Genomic DNA, 19,800 nt, shown 5'->3' with positions numbered 1-19,800 from the left:
GTATATTTATTATGTATATATAAATAGACACACATGCATGTATATTTAAGAAAAATTTTATGCTTGTATATTAAATATATATATAAATTAAATTACATGAATATAAATATATACATGTAAATACATGTAAACATTTTCTAAATATATACTGTATGTTTATGTATTTATATATACACAGTACACACATATATTATGTAAATAAATACTTTTATTTTGGATGCGATTCATCATTTGACAGCACTAATATATATTTACATTTAGTCATTTAGCAGATGCTTCTATCCAAAGCGACTTACAAATGAGGACAATAAAAGCAGTCAAAACTAACAAAAGATATATATGATGGATATTTTGCATGATCGCTGTTTTTTGATGATGATTGGTAGGTCGTGTCATTAGAGCGCATCATGAGTCTGAGCCCTCATACACACTTACACACGTGTTCACAGCACGTGTTCACTGACCATCCCTGCTCATAACATACGACACCGCTCCCTCTGTGTCTCTCTCTTCATCTTTGTATTACATAAGAGAATGTGTCTCCTGTCACAGAGTGTGTGTGTGTGTGTGTGTGTGTGTGTGTGTGTGATATAAGAGGGATGGGGAGGATAATATGGCTTTAGGTTGACAATGCGGCGGTGCTGCTGAGCAGAGAAGCTTATGTAATGTGGATGGAGAGAGTGGTGTGTGTGTGTGTGTGTGTGTGTCCTTCGGGGAGGATAATATGGCTTTAGGTTGACAATGCGGTGGTGCTGCTGAGCAGAGAAGCTTATGTAATGTGGATGGAGAGAGTGGTGTGTGTGTGTGTGTGTGTGTCTCCTTCACCTGGACTGTGCTAGACCCTCTCTCAGCCATAAGTAGTCTACTTTCTTTCTTCTTTCTTTCTCTCTCTCTTTCTTAATATTTCTGCCTGTCTCTGTTTCACATCTTCTATGACTTTCTATCATTCTGTTTTCATGTTGTTTTATTTGGTAACACTTTAGTATAGAGACCAATTCTCACTATTAACTAGTTGCTTATTAGCATGCCTATTAATAGCATATTGGCTGTTTATCAGTACTTATAAAGCATATATTCTGCATGACCATATTCTACATCCCTAATCCTACCCAATACCTAAACGTAACAAATACCTTACTGACTATTAATAAGCAGCAAATTAGGAATTTACCGAGGCAAAGGTCATAGTTAATGGTTTGTTAATAGCGAGAATGGGACCTTAATATAAAGTGTGATCTTTTATTTATTCTTTTTATAAGTCTGTCTGCCTCGGTTTCTGTCTTACTCGCTGTTCTGTTTTTTTTCTGTCTGTCATAATCTTTCTTTCTGTCTTTCTCTCTCACTTTCTTTTTCTCTGCCTGTCTCTCTCCTTGTTAATTCATTGTTTGTTTATATTTTTCATTGTCTTTACCTGTCTATCTTTTGCTCTGTCCCTCTCTTTCTCTCTGTATGTGTCTCTCTCTATGTCAGTAGATTGAGTCGGTTCCAGTAGTCAGTGTGTGTCAGTTGGGGTCGGTTGTCCTCATGTGTTCTCTGTTATCTCTGGCTCCTCCTCTGCATGTCTGGTGTTGTCCATCAGGGGGAGCTGTGGACACATCCGTCCCTGCAGCACGCCGCTGTCCCAGTTTCCTCGCCTTCGTGCAGCACGATTCCTGGACTCCTGCCAGCTCGCAACCAGAGGTTACATAAGACCTGCCCTTCTTTTTTTTCTGTTTATTTTTTCCTGGAATCCAGGCTCTTTACTGATGTGTGACCTTCTGCAATAATTGGCAATAAAAGTGTGAAGGGCTATTTACCAAAAGACTCTGGCAGTGGCGAAGACCCTCCGGTGGACATACAACATCCTAAACCCTTTTGTGAATGCAGCAGTTCAGTTTCCGTCTTATTAGACTGAAATGTGTAAATGAGGTCACCAAGTGAGTTTCCTTCAGTCTTTAGGCCAGAGCTTTAAGACAGACACGCATTTATGTTATTGAGCTCATCAGGTTAGAAAGTGTGTTTGCAAACCCAACCAGGCTTTTTTTCGACAATGACAGTGGCTGAAATGAACCCTCGAAGCTTCTCGCCATTGACATGCACCGTAAAGAAAAAGTCGTGATATCAGTGAATGCTCGAGGTGCTTCATCCCCATACCCAACAAACTTGTGACTTGCACTGGAAGAAAAAGTAGCCAAGAGCTCTTTGAAAAGTCAGTGTTAAATCGAATTCGGATTCATTACCGGACGGATGTGCAGATGAATGGATGTGCTTTATCGATTTCTCATGGGGAAATTCACAAGAAAGTGTTTTTATAGCTTGTGATGAAAGCATGCATTTATGGTGGCTAGAGAGGGACATTTCACATTCACACCTTGTGTTTTGCAGCAGCATTATTTTCCAGCTGAAAACTTATATCGCAGAAAGGGAGATTCCTTACTGGTTGCAGTATTACTCACACAAACATGTGCGTGCGTCACGGCTGTTGCTAATTTAGAACCCCCCTCTTTTTCTTTGTGTTAGAATGGTTCCAGACAACATGCTCAAATTTTCCTCTTTGCATCCTTTTGAATCAAACAAATGTTTATGATATCAAATGGCACTGAGTGTTTATGCTATCTGAATCTTTTTTTTTTTTGGTCGATAGTAGTATACTCAAACTAGTCATAATTTTCATTGTCTCTGACGTGTCGTACAAGGAACTGTTTGCGTGCCGTGCATGTAGCCTGCTTTGCTCGTTCCTTTTTGCTCTTGCACGACTTTAACTTTTTGATTTTATGTGTCTTTTCTTGTCTTATTAATGCACCAAAAATTGTGGAAATACTTCCATGTGAATGTTGTGACAGGACCAAACAAGTTGCACATGCCTTTTTGAAAATCAACCCCACACACAAAAAAAAAAAACTTTTTTTTCCCCCACACCCAACTTGGTAACACTTAAGTGTAATGTTTTCTTCTGCCAAGTCATGGCTTGAGAACACATTACATAACTGCTTGAGAATCGGTATTGAAGCCTTTTATCAAGTACGTTTGCGTGCACATTTTTCCCTTTTTCCCCACTGCGATGACCCTTTTTGATAAGAAGCCGACATGTAGGCTGACCTGCTGAGGTCAATCAACCCTACGCTGGCATAGATGAATGTGCAGCCTTCCCAATCTGCAGACGCTTAAGTGTAGGAAAGTCTATTCTCTCAGGCTGGTTATTTCTGATGGGTCTGATGCACGCTGCATTAATGAGTTTCTAGTTTGTCAAGGGCATTAACACGTTCTAGCAGTGCCAGAGACTAATCTGCATTAACTAACTCATGACTTTTTATCTCCATTAGCTTGCACCCCCACCAGAACCAGAGGTCCCAGCAGAGGTGTGTCCAACACATATTCACCCTCCCAGCCAACCTTGGGCTGGGATGTGGGAATATGGGTTGTTGCAGTCAGTAGTTGATCGTCTCATACCATGTCCTTGCCTCATTGCATTGCAATAGCCTCTTTATCTCCGCTTTGAGTCATCTCTGCCCATGCAAATGGGAAAACAAAGCCCCACGCTGGCACACACCACACTTAGAGCTTTCCTCTTAGATCTGTTTTCCCCCTCGGTGTGGAAATATACCAATAAGCTGACCTCTTTTTGGTCTTGCTGATTATCGATTGGGATCTGGTCGTCAAAACCCATTCATTTTCTCCATTGAGAAGTTACCCGATAACAAATGACCTTTCAAAAGAAGCATACCATGCTCTCAGAGATATATGCTTCTGTAGAAGTCGGGATTTGTATGATCTCAGCTTTTCAGCTTTTTTCTTTCTAGATTTCAACAGTTTTATTTGTAAACCGTGTTTACTAACCAAGTTATAGATTCGATTCTGAAGAAGGTCCTCCAATTAAAGTTGCTGTTATTATGGCAACAAAAAACATACTCAAAGAATTCAACACATTGACCTTCCACTCCCATGAAACACTGCAAATAATTTAAGTAAATGAGTTTTCATGCACTTTCTCTCTTATATTTGTTTTTGAATATTTTGCTATAATTAATGGTATGTTGAATTTAATAATAATTATAATTATTGTTAGTATTATTATGTTCTTGTTGATGTTATATAACATAATGTCTAATCATGAATGACATTAAGTCAATAGTTTTATATTTTATTGTCATGCTTGGCATTCACTGTGCTTCATGGGATGTGTGGCTAAAGGTATAGTTCACCCGAAAAGTAAAATTTTGTCGTCATTTACTCACCCTCATGTTGTTCCAAACATGTTGAGTTTCTTTCTTATGCTGAACACAAAGGAAGATATTTTGAAGAATTTTGAAGAACCAAACATTGTTGGTCCCCATTGACTTCCATAGTAGGGAAAGAAATTATGTGGAAGTCAGTGGGGACCATCACATTTTTGATTATCAGTATTCTTCAGAATATCCTCTTTTATGTTCAACATAAGAAAGAAACTCATACAGGTTTGGAACGACATGAGGGTGAATAAATGATGACAGAATTTTACTTTTTGGATGAACTATCCCTTTAAAAAATAAATCCTTTATAAAAGACACAGCCTTGTACTTTTTCATTTCTTCTCTGATTTTCTTAAATATTCTGATCCAAATCAAAGTTTACTAACCAAATTTCAGGGTGAATCCTAAAGAAATATCCTATATGGATCCCCAATCAGTAAAAGTTGCTGTTGCAACAAGAACAGCTAAATTACAGCTAATAATATTTATATTTTTGACTTTTCTCTGACTTTCCAAAGGTTTTAAAGTTTTTCATTCATTCCGTGAACTAGTTGAATTGGTTTATGACTTCAAATCCTTTCTTCAATTTATTTATTTAGTTTTTGAAATGCCTGTGGAGAAACTGAATGAGGAAGAAACCTTCTGAAACCAAGGCTGCAAAAAAGTGGTCTGTCGCTGTTGTACATTTTGCATGTACCCACATACTGTATATCCGTGTGTATGACAGACAGGGAGAAGAAAGGACGAAAAGCAGACCTACCGCTTTTCCAAGGCAGCTGAGGGCATGGGCCGCAGTGTGTGTCAATAGTAGACAGGATCCATTACATAATCTGGATAAAAGTTTTCTCTCTCACTCATGGCTAACGTTTCTAGCTTTGGCGCCCTGTGCGGTGCTTATGTAATTAACATGGTTTCAGTCCCGCTCTTGCTGCTGTAGAAACACAACTACGGTCCGACATAAAACAGATGGCCTGTAGAATAGGTTAGCAGAGTTTGATGCTGCCAAACAACACGGTTTGTATTCATTAAAGGGCAGGGGATTCAAAAACAAATATTATGAAATTTATTATTTATTAGTTTTCCTGTTTTACCCCCTTTCCTGCTTTCTTTTAGGGATTATTTTAGGGCTTTATGGATAAACTGAAGCTCATGCTCCTATGCTCTGCATGATGTTCCTCAGCGCCTGTCTGCTCCCAAACACACGTTCACACACACACACACACACCAAGCCTCTCATTTAACTGCATGATGTAATCTGCCCCACTTTTTTGTGCATGTCTAAATAGTGACTAATGTTCTCAGTCTTGACCCCTTTCTTTTTTTATGCTTCTCATTTTTCTTCCCTCCTTTTTGCTTTCTGCTAACTCACGTCACTCAGGAGTTTGATCCAAACCAGCCCCAGAAGCAACTGGAGGATCAGAGAAGGGTAGGTAAAGAAACAGGGCTCGGGGCACAGGACGCACACCCTGGCCACCGCTTGATTTGTCCGTTCACAAACTCACCCTGTTCACACCCTCCTGTCTGATCCAAAGGGGTGGAGGTTTCACTGGATCACTATTTGCTCTTTATGTTTGTAGAAGCCGATTGAGCCGTTTCTAGGTGATTAACATCTTGATGTTGTGAGTGTGTGTGTGGTTCCACGGACTCGGGTTCGGGGGTGTTTTGAGTGAGCAGTTGGGTTTGTTTTTAACTGTGTAATCACTGAATTAGGATCAGTCTTAATTGATGTGGTGTCTTGTATCCGAGGCTTCTGGTATTATGAGGTTAGAAGCGACTAAGGAAAGGGATCTAGCGTTATCAGATTCTGTCTTACTTTCTGACCTGTTTCTGACTGAACTAATCAAATGTAACAGGACGAGGTAGGGACTGGTCTTGAGGAGGAGCTGAGTAGCATCCCACAAAGGAAATTAATTCGGTAACACTTTCCTTGAAGCCTGTTTATGTAACACGTTATTGAGAATTTCAATATAATATATTACATAATACACCTTTAGACAGTTAACATGCAACATACTGCATAACCTATACATAGTTACACCTTTGCTAAGTGAGCACTCAAAGTTTATTATGAGTTATGCTCTTTAAAGGTGTAGCAAGTATTATTATGAAGCAGTATAAGCCATTGCAATGTATATAAAGCAATTTGGCATTTTAAATACACTATCATTCAAAAGTTTGGTTAAGATTAGTCTGTGCAGTAAAAACTGTAATATTGTGAAGTATAACAATTTAAAATAACTTTTCTATTGTAGTTGTGTGTTTTTATTAAGCCTAATTTGTTTCTGTTATGCTGTATTGGTGTTCAAGAAACATTGAAAAAAGTTGTTCTGCTCATTTGTTTTTTTTATTGTAAAATATTTTTTAGGACTCCATAGAAAGTTAAAAAGAAGTGAAAGAAAGGCTTGTTTTAATTTATTTCTATTTTATTAAAATAGAAATACTTTATATGTCTTTACTATCACTTTTGATCAATTTAACGCATTCTGCCTGAATTCAACTATTAATACTAACTATTAAAGAAATTCTTACTGACCCCAAACACAAATAATATACAGGCTTCAAGTTAAAAGGGTCATGACATGGATTTTTCACTTTAATTTGTTCCTTGAGGTTTACTTATAACATTAATAAAGTTTTTTGCACAAAAAAAACAAAACAAATAAATATGTGGAAAAATTATTATTTTCAACCCTCATTCTGACCCTCTGTCTAAAACGACCTGTTTTTAAGGGGTGTGTCAGTTAAGGCTTCTCAGTAATCGGCCACTGTTATTATTGGCTAAAGTCATTGCATAGGAAACTGTATCAATGCCCCCTCTTATTGCATGTGAGTGTTTTGACAACATAATCAAAATAAACAGTCATTTTCAGACAAACATTATGAAATCATTTATTTATGGTTTGTGATGCATCTGCAGTCAGATCTAGTTCTGCTTCATCTTTCAACATGTTTCTTTGTGAACTGTCCATGACACACTGTGCCTCGTTTACAAAACAAAATGCTCCAACCAATCCTCTTGACACTATCCGGGGTGCCATTAGAAATAAATTATCCACTTGTTACTTATGCTGGGATCCTTCTGATATCTGTACAAAGATGTGAACAAGCTTTTTAAACCAAACGCGTCAAAGCAAACGTTCTTTCACTCTATTTGTCCTGACGACAGACTCAAGCACGTGGACTGTGTCAGAAAGCAAACGCGCATCTGTATACTGTATCCAGTGTAGACAAGATAGCGGCAGTGATTGTAATTTCTTTTTGCTTTTGATGCGACACTCGCATTCAGCATGATCAAGTGTCAGCCGTTAAGTGGCCTATGGTGAGAAGAAGACTATTCGTCAATGTCTTGCTCTGGAGGCAGTGTTTATGCAAACGACTGCGCCAGGTGATGTCACCTTGCCCCTCAGATTCAAAATAGCCGTTTTTGGAGCTTGATTAAATAAATGTTTTGTTTATAACGAGGAGGATGTTTTAAGCTTATGAAACTTGCAGGATTTTTAATGGCAACTTATACAGTGGGGCAAAAAAGTATTTAGTCAGCCACCAATTGTGCCAAAAAAAATCAAAGAAATTTGATTTCTCATGTCATGACCCCTTTAAATGTTGGAAAAGTTTCTCGTTGACCACCTGTGGAAGGATACGTGTGTATTTCTCCATTAAAAAAGATACAATATAATATCTCAAATCTGCAGCCACATTCATGTCAAAATCATGTTTGTTTTCATAATCTATTTCTTTATTTTCAAATCAAACCATTTGATGATGTCTGTCATGGTGGCACACTGATGTTCGGCGTTGATGATGTTTGTCATAATGCCCCTCCTGTGACTCCGCCCCCTTCCCTGTTGTCAGAGTGAAGATTTGAGGCAAGTCCTGGTGAACCGTTACTATGGCAACTTCAAGCCGGGAGGCAGGCGAGACAGTTTGACCAATTTCAGCAACGGGCCGCTCACCCCCGGCGGGCAGTCCAAGACTCCTACAGGTTTGTGCAGCACCTTAAGTTTCTTATAATAGATGACGCAAGCTGACCTTTTCAAACATAGACACCAACTTCATTTTGTAATACCCCGCTGTTAAGATGACTCCCTCCCCGACCACTTTCTTCTCTATGCTATGTGTTCTATATATTCGGAGCCATCGCTGTTGCCAGGCGACAAGAATATGGCACCCGCACTTCCTCCGCACTTAAAGCGAATATCTCTTTAGAGGAAACTTACTGCAGATGATAGGAAAACTAGGTTTTGGTCAAACTTTGACCCAAACTTACCAAAAAGGTCATTTGTTTGATCAGTTATTGACTACCAGTCCTTAGATTTCATGTAAAATTGCTGCAACATCTCATCAAAAAGGCCTGTTCAAGTTCTTAACACTGAATGCAGTTGAGATTTGGTCATGAATTGGTTTGATTTTATTTGATTTTTGTTGTACCGTTAAAATTTGATCGGAACTGAAAAAGGGCAGCAATTATATAAGAAATGGACTTGTATTTGGACAAAATTACAATAATTGTAATTGATTTTTTAGTTCTGTAATGACTGAAATATTCAGTGAATGTGTGTACATGCACATTATAATTCTAACTAATATCAAAATATTGTCATATGATATGTCATGTAAATGCGTTGAACTGATTAAGCCAATATTCCAGTGTCTGGTAAGATGTTTTAATGTTTATAAAAGAAGTCTCTCATGCTCACAATGCTGCATTTATTTGATCTAAAATACAGTAAAAACATATATTTACATTATTATTAAAATAAAAGTTAGATTTTTTTACATAATCAAATATTAAAATACATGTTTTTTAAATCAATGTTTTAAAATCATTTTTCATATTACAAAGTAATTCATTCCTGTGATAGCAAAGCTACATTTTCATATACTGATTTGGTCATCAATTGTATTAAACATTTAACTTGTTACAATCGATGTCGAAAACAGTTGTGCTACTTGATATGTTTGTGGATATGTTGTTTTTGCTGGATTTTTTGATGAAGAGAACTTTTAAAAGAACAATTTATTTGCAAAAGCCTTTGTAGCATCAAAAAATGTCTTTACTGTCACTTTTGATTAATTCAGTGCATCCTTGCTAAATAAAATAATTCATTTCTTTCAAAAAATCACCCTCCCTTGAAACTTTTGAACTGTGGTATATGTATAATATTTATATTTAATATTCTTTATTCCCAGGAGGTGGTGGAGGTTCAGTGGGCAGTCGAGGGGAGATTAGCCTGGCAGAAGTGCAGTGTCATCTGGACAGAGAAGGTGCGTCTGACCTGGTCATTGACCTCATCATGAACGCCACGAGTGACCGAATCTTCCAGGAAAGCATCCTGCTGGCCATCGCTCTGCTGGAGGGAGGGAACCCTGTCATACAGGTGAGATCAGCTCTCACTTCTTGTGTTTTTGAGGGGTTGTTTTTATGACTTACATGAGATAAGCCTCTGCTCTGCTTTTAAACCTCTCATGTCATGTGCAAACCTGCAGTGAATTCAGATACTGTAGTAAACAACGATTGTGGCACTTGTGTGTGGCACAGTGTGTCAGCTGATCCAGGGCAGATGTGGTAAAATTAACAGTATGCATGACAGAGGTAATTACCACGTGAACTAAAGCATATCCAGACACTTTATCTGAATTGCTGTTTTGATGCAAGGTGGGGTTTTTGCATATCTCATCTGTGTGTAGGAAAGCCGTGTCCTTTCCTTTGAAATGCAGGGCATCCTCCTCTGGTGCAAAACAGGAAGAGGGAAGGAGAGCATGCATTGAATTGAGATAAGAAAACACTAATAAGGCCGCTGCAGGCGCGCCAGATAGCTCGGGTCACTAAAGAGTCGGTGGGTAAATTGAAGAAAACAGAGAGAGAGAAAATGAGAGAGGAACTAAAGGAATGTAGGGAGGCCAAGGCTGTTTTCAAGAATAGCAACTTTCTACTTAGTGAATATATTTATGGTAGGTTAAACTTACTAAAAATAGGCATTATTAGTAAGTACAGTATTGTACTATTGTATCACATGACCTCATGAAGCTACATGTTTAATTAATAGGTGTCTATATATCATCTTGCCAACAAAAATGGGTATTTAAAATTTTTGATATGTTTATTTATTTTGTTTTGTTTTGTGTAAAACCGTCTTCATATTTGGCAGTTTAGTTTAGTTTAGTTTAGTTTGGGGAAAATATATTTGGCAGTTTGATCAAATAATTACGGTGGCCGAGAAGTGCAAAACAAATCACAATTCTGAAAACAAAATAACAAATTATAAACGCAAATGCAAATCTAAAAACACAAAATAACAAATCAGAAAACACATCAACAATTCCGAAAACAAAATAACAAGTCAGAAAACAGAATGACAAATCCAAATTAGATTTGCGTTTGTAATTTGTTATTTTGTTTTTGGAATTGTGATTTGTTTTCCACTTCTCAGCTACCGTAAATAATAATTCGGAACCAGAATATATTTGACTTGTTTTATTTTTCAAATCAATTCAAGTCTATTTGTATAGCACAAAATGCATGTTTATTTGCAATATTTTTATCATTTAAAAAAAAAATCTAAGTTCGCATTGAACACATTGCATTTTCAGAGTTATTTTATATCATTGACATAATTATATATTATGAAGACTTCAGATGCAAAAATCTCTAAGTCTGTCTCAGATTTTTCATTCAAATTAGCTTTTTATCAGGCTCCTATGAAAATGTCTTTGGACATTTAAAAAAAAATAAGGCATTCAATAACTGACTAATCACCTTTTATTTGCCATTAAAGTGAAGTGACTGAACCTAACATAGGAGCCTGATAAAAATGCTCATTTAAAAATCTCAGACAGACTTAGAGGTTTTTGTATCTGACGTTTTCATATATATTACAGTTTTTATTTTTTTATTTTACAGTTTTAAATTTGTTTAATTAATGGTTTAAAAGCACACACATATATATATATATATATATATATATATATATATATTATTAATTTATATTATTTGTATTTATTTTTTTTGTTTTATATATATTTTTTATTTTTATTATTATTTTGTAAAAAAGTTTATGGTTTTGGTTTTTGTGTTTTTGTTTAGCTTTTAAAAGTGGTATACTGCATATTTTGGCAAAAGAAGCAATCTGTATATTTTATGCATACAGAAAATGTGCATAAAAGCACTGTACATTGCAGTATTAGTAGTAGTCTGATAGTAATATGTTATTCAGTGACACTAAGGCAAAGCGAGCGCTTGTCCAGTTCAGAGCAGGGCCACACGTCACCGTCTGCAGTCGCACAGCCAGGGTTTTGCAGGTGCAGTGCGGTTGCTATGGCAACCTGGCAAATGGCTAGCCTCGATGCGAGGTTGCGTGTGGACAGGGAGGGTGATGCGTGGCGGCGGAAGCAGTCAATGTCAACGAATTGTAGAGCAGTTAGATTTCCCAGCCTGGCAGGGCTGGTTTCTGTGCTCACACATGTGTTTTGCGTGGGTGCTTGTGTAAATAGGCACGTTGCATAATCAGCCCTGTTACTAGCATAGGCATTCTACTTGATGATACTCCGGCTTCCCAACAGGCACACGCTCACATGACTGCATTACATAAGCCAAGCCCGTGGTGAATAATGTAGAAAACACTCTTGACAGCTCTGCTTCTGTGCTGTTTTTGTGCTTTTGTGATTGAGAGACAGAAAAAGAGAGCAAAGTGATTGAGAGGGACAGATACAGATACACACCAGTTGTGTTCTCATTATCATGACCGTGTGGCATCTTTGTTTACCTTATAAAGGCTCACAAAATCTTGTACATCTCATTCCTTATAAATCTCACAAAACTTGTCAAGAACATATTTCACCTCAAAATCAGATGAAAACAAGTCAAATTATTATTCTGCAAGAAAATGAAACCTATATTTAGGAATATTTTTTACAATTACTCAAGTTCAAGTTGTTCTAAAATAGTTTTTCCAACCTTGTTTTCCAAACCTGTGTCAGTTTCTTTCTTTTGCTGAAGATCCCTTTAACTATCCCCTTTAACAAAATAATATCCTTATGAAAAATTTTAAAAATATATAATATAATGTTTTGACCTTTTCTATTTGTCTATCTATCATCTGTCTGTCTGTCTGTCATCTATCTATCTATCTATCTATCTATCTATCTATCTATCTATCTATCTATCTATCTATCTATCTATCTATCTATCTATCTATCTATCTATCTATCTATCTATCTATCTATCTATCTATCTATCTATCTATCTATCTATCTATCTATCTATCTATCTATCTATCTATCTATCTATCTATCTATCTATCTATCTATCTATCTATCTATCTATCTATCTGTCTGTCTGTCTGTCTGTCTGCCTGCCTGCCTGCCTGCCTGTCTATTACCGTTTTTCAGTTGTGATTTAATACAATGCTGTAATATATAAATTGTATATATTAAAAAATATACAATATAATACTTAAAAAATCGAATAAATTGTACACAGACAGTGCTTTTTACAATTTCAGTCTCTATCCCAAACAGAAATTTATTTGGAGAAATAGAAAATGTAAAAAAGAAATGAATGAAATTAAGATAATATAATAATGAATAAATAAGAAATTAAATGAACAAATAGTAAAGAGCTTTAGGTAGGATACAATGATAATTTACTGTACATACAATCAGTATAAAGATAGTACAACACATATAGCCATAATCTATAAACACCACTGTTGTTTTTACATTACAATGATCAGAATGATATTTTTCACATTATGATAATAAGAATTGAGGATGGAAATGTGCATAAATTCAATTAAAATAATTTTACAATGCATAAAAAAAATCTATAATGGTTTTTAAATAGTCTCTTTTTTTCTCTCTTTAATTCCCGATAATGTGTTGCAAACCTGTTGCGCTTGTCTGCGTCAACCGTTGCGTTGGGTTAGATTGGTTAAGCATTCTTGCAGCGCTAAAAGGGTTTTGTGGATAACCTGCATGACACATTTGCAGCCCATTTGCAGAGTCATTTGGGTGTCTTTTGAAGGATGTGAAGAAACCACATGAAAGAAGGAGAGAACTAGGGGGTAGTCTGCACTTTAAACGTGTGTGTGCGGGGTAACATTCTCTAGTGTTAACAGGGGAATTACTGAGTTTACTCATTGTAAATCAGCTTCTTTTAAGAGGATTTATTCTGCTGTCCTCTGCTACACCTTTCTCAGTAAATGCTCTGGGTTTGCAAGTTCCTAAACTCCAGATTCACTTCATTCTACAACATCTCTAGACCAAAATTACACCCAAAATCAAATTAAATAGAAAAGAAGCCTATTACAATACAGTTTATATATATATATATATATATATATATATATATATATGTTCCTCAAATATGGGGAATTTGACCCAGGCATGTTTTCAGATATGAAAGTATGTTGAATTCAAAAGCATTTTGATAAGAACATGAATTTGGAGGTCCTTGGAGGTTTGCTAGATCATATCTCAAGGGTGTTAAATGGTTAGTTGAGTCAGTAAGTGCATCATTGTCGGCATGACATTGATAAAAAGAGCCATGTGATTGGATGACTGTACCGAGTGACCCGGTATAGATAGAGAAGTGAAACGGGCCAAACAGCGAACCCTGGGTTTGTGGATTTGGTTTGATGTATTACGCAGGTTAAATGAAAACCAAAAAAAGTGCAGGCAGATCAAGAAATAATATTAAGCAAGGATGCTCTTGCTGATGTAAGTTCTTTGCTTACTGTAACGTGAGATATTTTGGTACAGGGTTTGTCAATCCTGGTTTATAGATGGTCAGGCTGGTTGATATTTGCCTTAATGCTGCAAAACTATTCCCATGAAAAGAAGAAAGATATTAACTTTAAAGCTCCTCATTAGAGCCATACAAGTGGTCTTTTGTGGCGCCGAGTGAATCTGAAGCAAATCAGAGGATGAATCACATTACTTGGCCTTGCATAATATGGCCTGGTTCATGAACAGAGAGGCATTTGTTTGATCGCTGCACAACAACACAAGCCAATTGCCCTCAACAATTTGTTTGTTTACAGAGGTATTCTGGGGTGGTTGTCAGGATAACACATGCTGTTACCAGGGAAAGGGAAAAAGAGGGATGCAAGTTGAGGAGAGAGAGGTAATGGACTGAATAATAGGGAAGCAGATAGATTATGCAAAAGTTGAGGGCAGAGCGAGAGAAGCAGGCAGAGAGGATGGGGAAGTGTGTTGGTGAACACAAAGAGAAGTGGGACAGGGCAAACCACATGCTGTCTAGCCTCCCCAACTTCCAGATCTGTGTGGAAATGCGTTTCTGTATGTGTGCACACTTGCTCATGGCTTTACCGCATACCTAATATGGACCAGCTATAACAATACAGTAAGAACAAGGGACTTTCCCAAACAGGATTATTGTGCAAGGCTTCTTTTGCATGGACATGGCACTAAATTTAGTCACCGTGCCCAAACTGACCTGTGCAACGAGGTTTGTCTCGCTCCATTTAGGCCTTGCTGTTTGTTTAAGCAGTTGAAAAAAGGCTGTGATTGTGGAAAGGTTTTGACAAGAGGACGTGACTCAAGTGCAAATCGTTTTTCCACTCATTTGTTATGGTGATATGTTGTTAAATGTTGTGATGAATGAGTTGAGAGGCTGTCAAAAATATATTTCTGTTCGTTTTTGTTCAGTATGATTTATACATTGAACATGCATGTATGATTTATACATACATGAATGTGCACTACCGTTCAAATGTTTGAGGTCAGTAATATAATTTTGGTTTTCAAAGAAATTTATACTTCTATTCAGAAAGTATGCATTGAATTGATCAAAAGTGACAGTAAAGACTTTGACATTGTTAAAGGAAATTCATTAAAGATTCCTGAAAAATATACTGTATTTCCACAAAAATATTAAGCAGTGTGATTAAAATGCTGAAAATTCAGCTTTGCCATCACACAAATAAATTAAATTAAAAAGTTATTTTAAATTGCAATAATATTTTACAATGTTACTGTATTTTTGTTCAAATAATCAAGTAAATGCAGCCCTTGTGAGCATAAGACGCTTATTTCAAAAATAATAAATACATTTAAATAAATAAATTTTGCTGGTAGCGTAACAATAAACCAAACACAAAAACTTTTTTTTAACATCTTTTTTTAGAAATATTTAAGGAAGCCCTCACACATCTTAAGATATTTTAAGGAAGCCTTTACTGTTGTCCATAAGATTTGATCCAAACGTTTTTTGTTTTGTGTTTTGTTTACTTTTATTTCTTTTAACAAAAAAGAAAAACACACCTTAAGACATATTTGTTTTAGGAAGCCTTCACACCTTTTAAGACATTTTAAGGAAGCCTTCACTGTTGTCCACAAGATTTGATCCGAATATTTTATTTTATTTTTGATCTTTTTTTGCTGTACAGAACTTTGGTACACTGTGGTTTTATAGATACATTTTTATTTGATTTTCCAAAAACAACAATGATATTTTATGAAACAATTAAATTATGCCATCTGATCAGTAAAAAAAATTGACAGTCTCAATGCTGTCGTATTGCTGATATTATGATATGCATCGTTAGTGTCATCATTATGGTGTTCACCTTGAGCACCTTAGAATCATTGTAGCTAGCTTTGCACGAGCAAACAATTAAATGTATCTAATTTTTAAATTAAATTAACATTTTACATTTAATTTAATTTTCAGTAATTTTTTAAAAAGATTTATTAAATCTAGTTTCATTTTAAAATCTCAAAATGTACACTTGTCACGACTAGGCCTCAAGTCTGTGTTTATCATTGCTTTTCCTAAACCACTCACCAGAGTCATCTGAAAGTCACAGGTTGCCAATGAGAAATGATGAGGTCACAGGATACATGAGATCCAATTTCACACACTTGAAGCAGCCCACAATGAACTGAATAGACATAATAAGGAAGGGTGGAAATTACCATTCTAAATCAGAATCCATTGGCGCTCGGCTCAAATATGGGCCTGTATTTTGTAAAACCTCCAGGCCAGACAGGAGTCGGAAGGGCAGACGGGACTTCATCTGTGGTGAGTAATGCTCAAGTAGGAGTGGGAGGGAATGAGAGACAGAGAGAGTACAGTGCTAAAGCAGAGTGTGTGAGAACAGCCGAGTTCTGGATGACCCGTGACGGAAGCGTCACCCACTCGCTCTACAGCAAGTGGGCAGCAAGCCTGAGACACTTGAGCAGCAATTCTCACACACACACACACACACACACAATCTCCCACTCTGTGACGTCAGTGTATGCATTCCTCTGTGACAGAACAATGTAAAATACTCACATCAAACATTCTAGAAGATCAAATATATACTCTCAGAGACAAATTCCAAAGCCAAAGCCAAAAATAGACGCTCATAATCAACCTGTTTTTAAACAGCATGTCAAAGGTTTTGCAAGAGAGTGGAAAATAAACTAATAAAGACCACTATAAATTTGTTTTTTTTACGTCATAGTTTTAGTGAGTTTTTGGTGAATTGCATGGGTCAAATTTCATTTTTCAAGTGTTAAAACACGATGGTGTTAATAACTTGAAATGATTGTATTATGTAAGAAGAAAATGCTGAGACAGCTGAGATCAGATCTGAGAAATGTATAAAATTGCTTTAAAATCGCTGAAATAAAAATAAATCAAAATATTAAAAACCAAAATAAATAAAAATTAAATGCAATTAAAATGAATCTGAAAATATAATCAAAATATTTGTAATAAATACTGTAATAATATCTAAGTAATAATTTACTCACCCTCATTATTTTTATTTTTATTGTTTTTATTTTATTATAATTTATTTCTTTATTTAGTTCGTTTTGTTGGTGGTGGTTTTTCCTTTCATTGTATGGGGCAAAAAAACTTTCTTCAAAATATCATCTTTAAGAATTTTCATATTTGGGTGAACTATCCCTTGAAGCATTCTTTTTTTGGCTTTATAGCATATGCTGCATTATAGGCTGCGTTTACACTTGGCATTAACATGCTATCGGATCTGTCTTTCTTTCAGAGTCTCACTAGCGCTCTGTTCTTCTGACAGTTCGAAAGAGAGGGGGCGGCATTTGCGTGATGTCGACCTGCGAATGCAGACACGATGGCTGGATTGCCTTTACATTACACTGAGATCCGATCACAATGCGTCCTCGACTACCTCTGGACCAGGACACGCTGATCAGATAACATTCCGATCAGAAGCATGTTTACACTTATCTTTTCAATGTGTATGTGGACAACATCCAGATACAGGCCGCTTGTTAATGCCAAGTGTAAACGCAGCCTTAGTTTCTTTTAAAAAGAGAAAGTGACACATTCATTTGAATGCAGGAGATGAGCCGTGTTATTTCCAGCTGGTCCGCACACACGTACACACACACACACACAGCACATGTATGGGTCGGCGATTTCCTGAGAAAAGTATAAATAGAAATGCGTTCCCTGCACCTGGGAGGGAAAAGAAGAGTCTCCATCCTTGAGCCTTAGAAATTGGCCCACAGAATGGGATCCAGAGGTGATGCAGAAGAATGACAATATCACTCTTTTGAACTCAAAATCTCAGCTCTTACTTTAATCAGGCCTGTTCTGTAATATTAGAAAAATTGCGTCAGGTGTAGCGGGACTCAAACTCAAACTGGAGGAGGACTCCTGAGATTTCAGGTCGCACCCTGCACCTGTCGCCTGCCACATAAGTGCTCGCACCTTGGTTAAACATTAGCTTGTGACCTACATAACAAACTCCCATTGTGTGTGTGTGTTTGAGGAGGAAGTGCTTGTGCGTGTTTGTTAATTCCATGACCTATAAATATTTACACTCTATTTCAGACTTTGTCACGGTCGTAGTCGACCTTGGAGATGTTCTGTGCACTTGAAGCTAGCCGTGTGCATAGCTCTGTTTTTGCTCACGGCCCTCTAGATTACCGTAAACTCCAAACAGCCTCACAAGACATGAGCAGACGCACACGAGTGTAATGAAGCACAACAGGTGTGAGTGCTATTACTCAACAGGCATGTGAGAGTGCGTCTAAAGCTGACCTCCGCTTTATTTACATCCAGCTTTTTTTAAACCCTTTAAAGCCTAGCATATAAAATAATAGTCAGGGGAAAAAAACATATATATATATATATATATATATATCATTATATATACTGCTCAAAAACAATTAAAGGAACACTTTGAAAACACATTCAATGGTATCCATTCCTTCATCCTCCGGGAACTGCCTGCATACTCTCGCCACTATTCCTCCTTGCACAAAGGAGCAGATACCGGTCCTTCTGATGGGTTAAGGACCTTCTATGGCCCTGTCCAGCCTGTCTCCTGGAATCTCCTCCATGCTCTTGAGACTGTGCTGGGAGACACAGCAAACCTTCTGGCAGTGGCACGTATTGATGTGCCATCCTGGAGGAGTTGGACTGTCTGTGCAACCTCTGTAGGGTCCAGGTATCGCCTCATGCTACCAGTAGTGACAGTGCAAAATGCAAAACTAGTGAAAAACAGTCAGAAAAGATGAGTTGGGGAAAAAATGTCAGTGGCCTCCACCTGTAAAACCATTCCTGTTTTGGGGGTCATCTCATTGTTGCCCATCTAGTGCACTAGTTGTTAATTTAATTAACACCAAAGCAGCTGAAACTGATTAACAACCCCCTCTGCTACTTAACTGACCAGATCAATATCCCCAAGAGTTTATTTGACTTGACGCTATACTCTGATTTAAAAAGTGTTCCTTAAATTTTTTTGAGCAGTGTGTATATAATTTTTTTTTAGTATTGATCAGTTTATTGAAAGACAAAATGTCAAAAAAAAATCTAAAAACAGAAGTTTGCAAATGTTTTTTTTTTTGTATCATATTTCGTACATCAGGCGTACATATTATGGCTCATATATGAAATAGTAGAATATGGAGCTGATATTCAAGGAGGAAAAAACAGCTCCGTTTTATTTAGAGGAAAAAAATAGCAAAAATATGAGCAAAAAAAGAATAGGTGCAGTTGCTGATATTTATATGGCCAAAAAGTATGTTAAAATTCTAATAGTAATATAAGTTTGTAACATAAATAAATGAGATCGTTAAAAGCAGACTACTTACATAAATTCATACTTACATAAGTACTTTTTTTGGCTCCCTGCATAGAATAAAATGAACATAAGGAAAACATTGCAAATAACATTTGTTAGAATAGAAACTGTATACATTAATATACATCAGAAATAGAAATTACAACACAATGTAGAAAAAAATATGTATAAATATCAGTTGTCATCTAACAATAATGTCTTAGTAATGTGATATTTAAACGCTTAATTTTATGATCAAAGTGCTGTAGTTTTTGTGAAGGCAAAAGATTACCGACAGATGTTTGATGCATTTTAACATGATTTAAAAAAAAGTGTGTGTGTGTGTGTGTGTGTGTGTATATATATCATCAAAGCCTGTCTTGTGCCTTGTACCCATCATATATATATATATATTATAAAAAAGAATATATATATTGCATGATTTTTACATGATTTTTTGTATATATATATATATATATATATATATATATATGTATATATATATATATATATATATATATAGTGTATATATA

The 19,800-nt window shown here is 36.4% G+C and overlaps 1 protein-coding gene across 1 annotated transcript in view; it reads left to right on the top strand.

The window, feature by feature from the left end:
* Window positions 1-19,800, top strand: part of itpr1b (inositol 1,4,5-trisphosphate receptor, type 1b) — a 154,227-nt gene that overhangs the window by 91,142 nt on the left and 43,285 nt on the right. Inside the window, exons 41-46 of the mRNA XM_016267396.1 lie at window positions 1,580-1,680; window positions 3,303-3,410; window positions 5,389-5,411; window positions 5,495-5,634; window positions 8,061-8,190; window positions 9,399-9,586. Of these exons, the coding sequence (XP_016122882.1) occupies window positions 1,580-1,680; window positions 3,303-3,410; window positions 5,389-5,411; window positions 5,495-5,634; window positions 8,061-8,190; window positions 9,399-9,586 (690 nt within the window). The remainder of the gene's footprint in view (window positions 1-1,579; window positions 1,681-3,302; window positions 3,411-5,388; window positions 5,412-5,494; window positions 5,635-8,060; window positions 8,191-9,398; window positions 9,587-19,800) is intronic.

The sequence above is a fragment of the Sinocyclocheilus grahami genome, unplaced genomic scaffold (assembly GCF_001515645.1).
Source record: "Sinocyclocheilus grahami isolate Dianchi unplaced genomic scaffold, SAMN03320097.WGS_v1.1 scaffold3.1, whole genome shotgun sequence".
Classification (NCBI taxonomy): Eukaryota; Metazoa; Chordata; class Actinopteri; order Cypriniformes; family Cyprinidae; genus Sinocyclocheilus; species Sinocyclocheilus grahami.
This window is presented reverse-complemented; position numbering and strand designations above follow the sequence as displayed.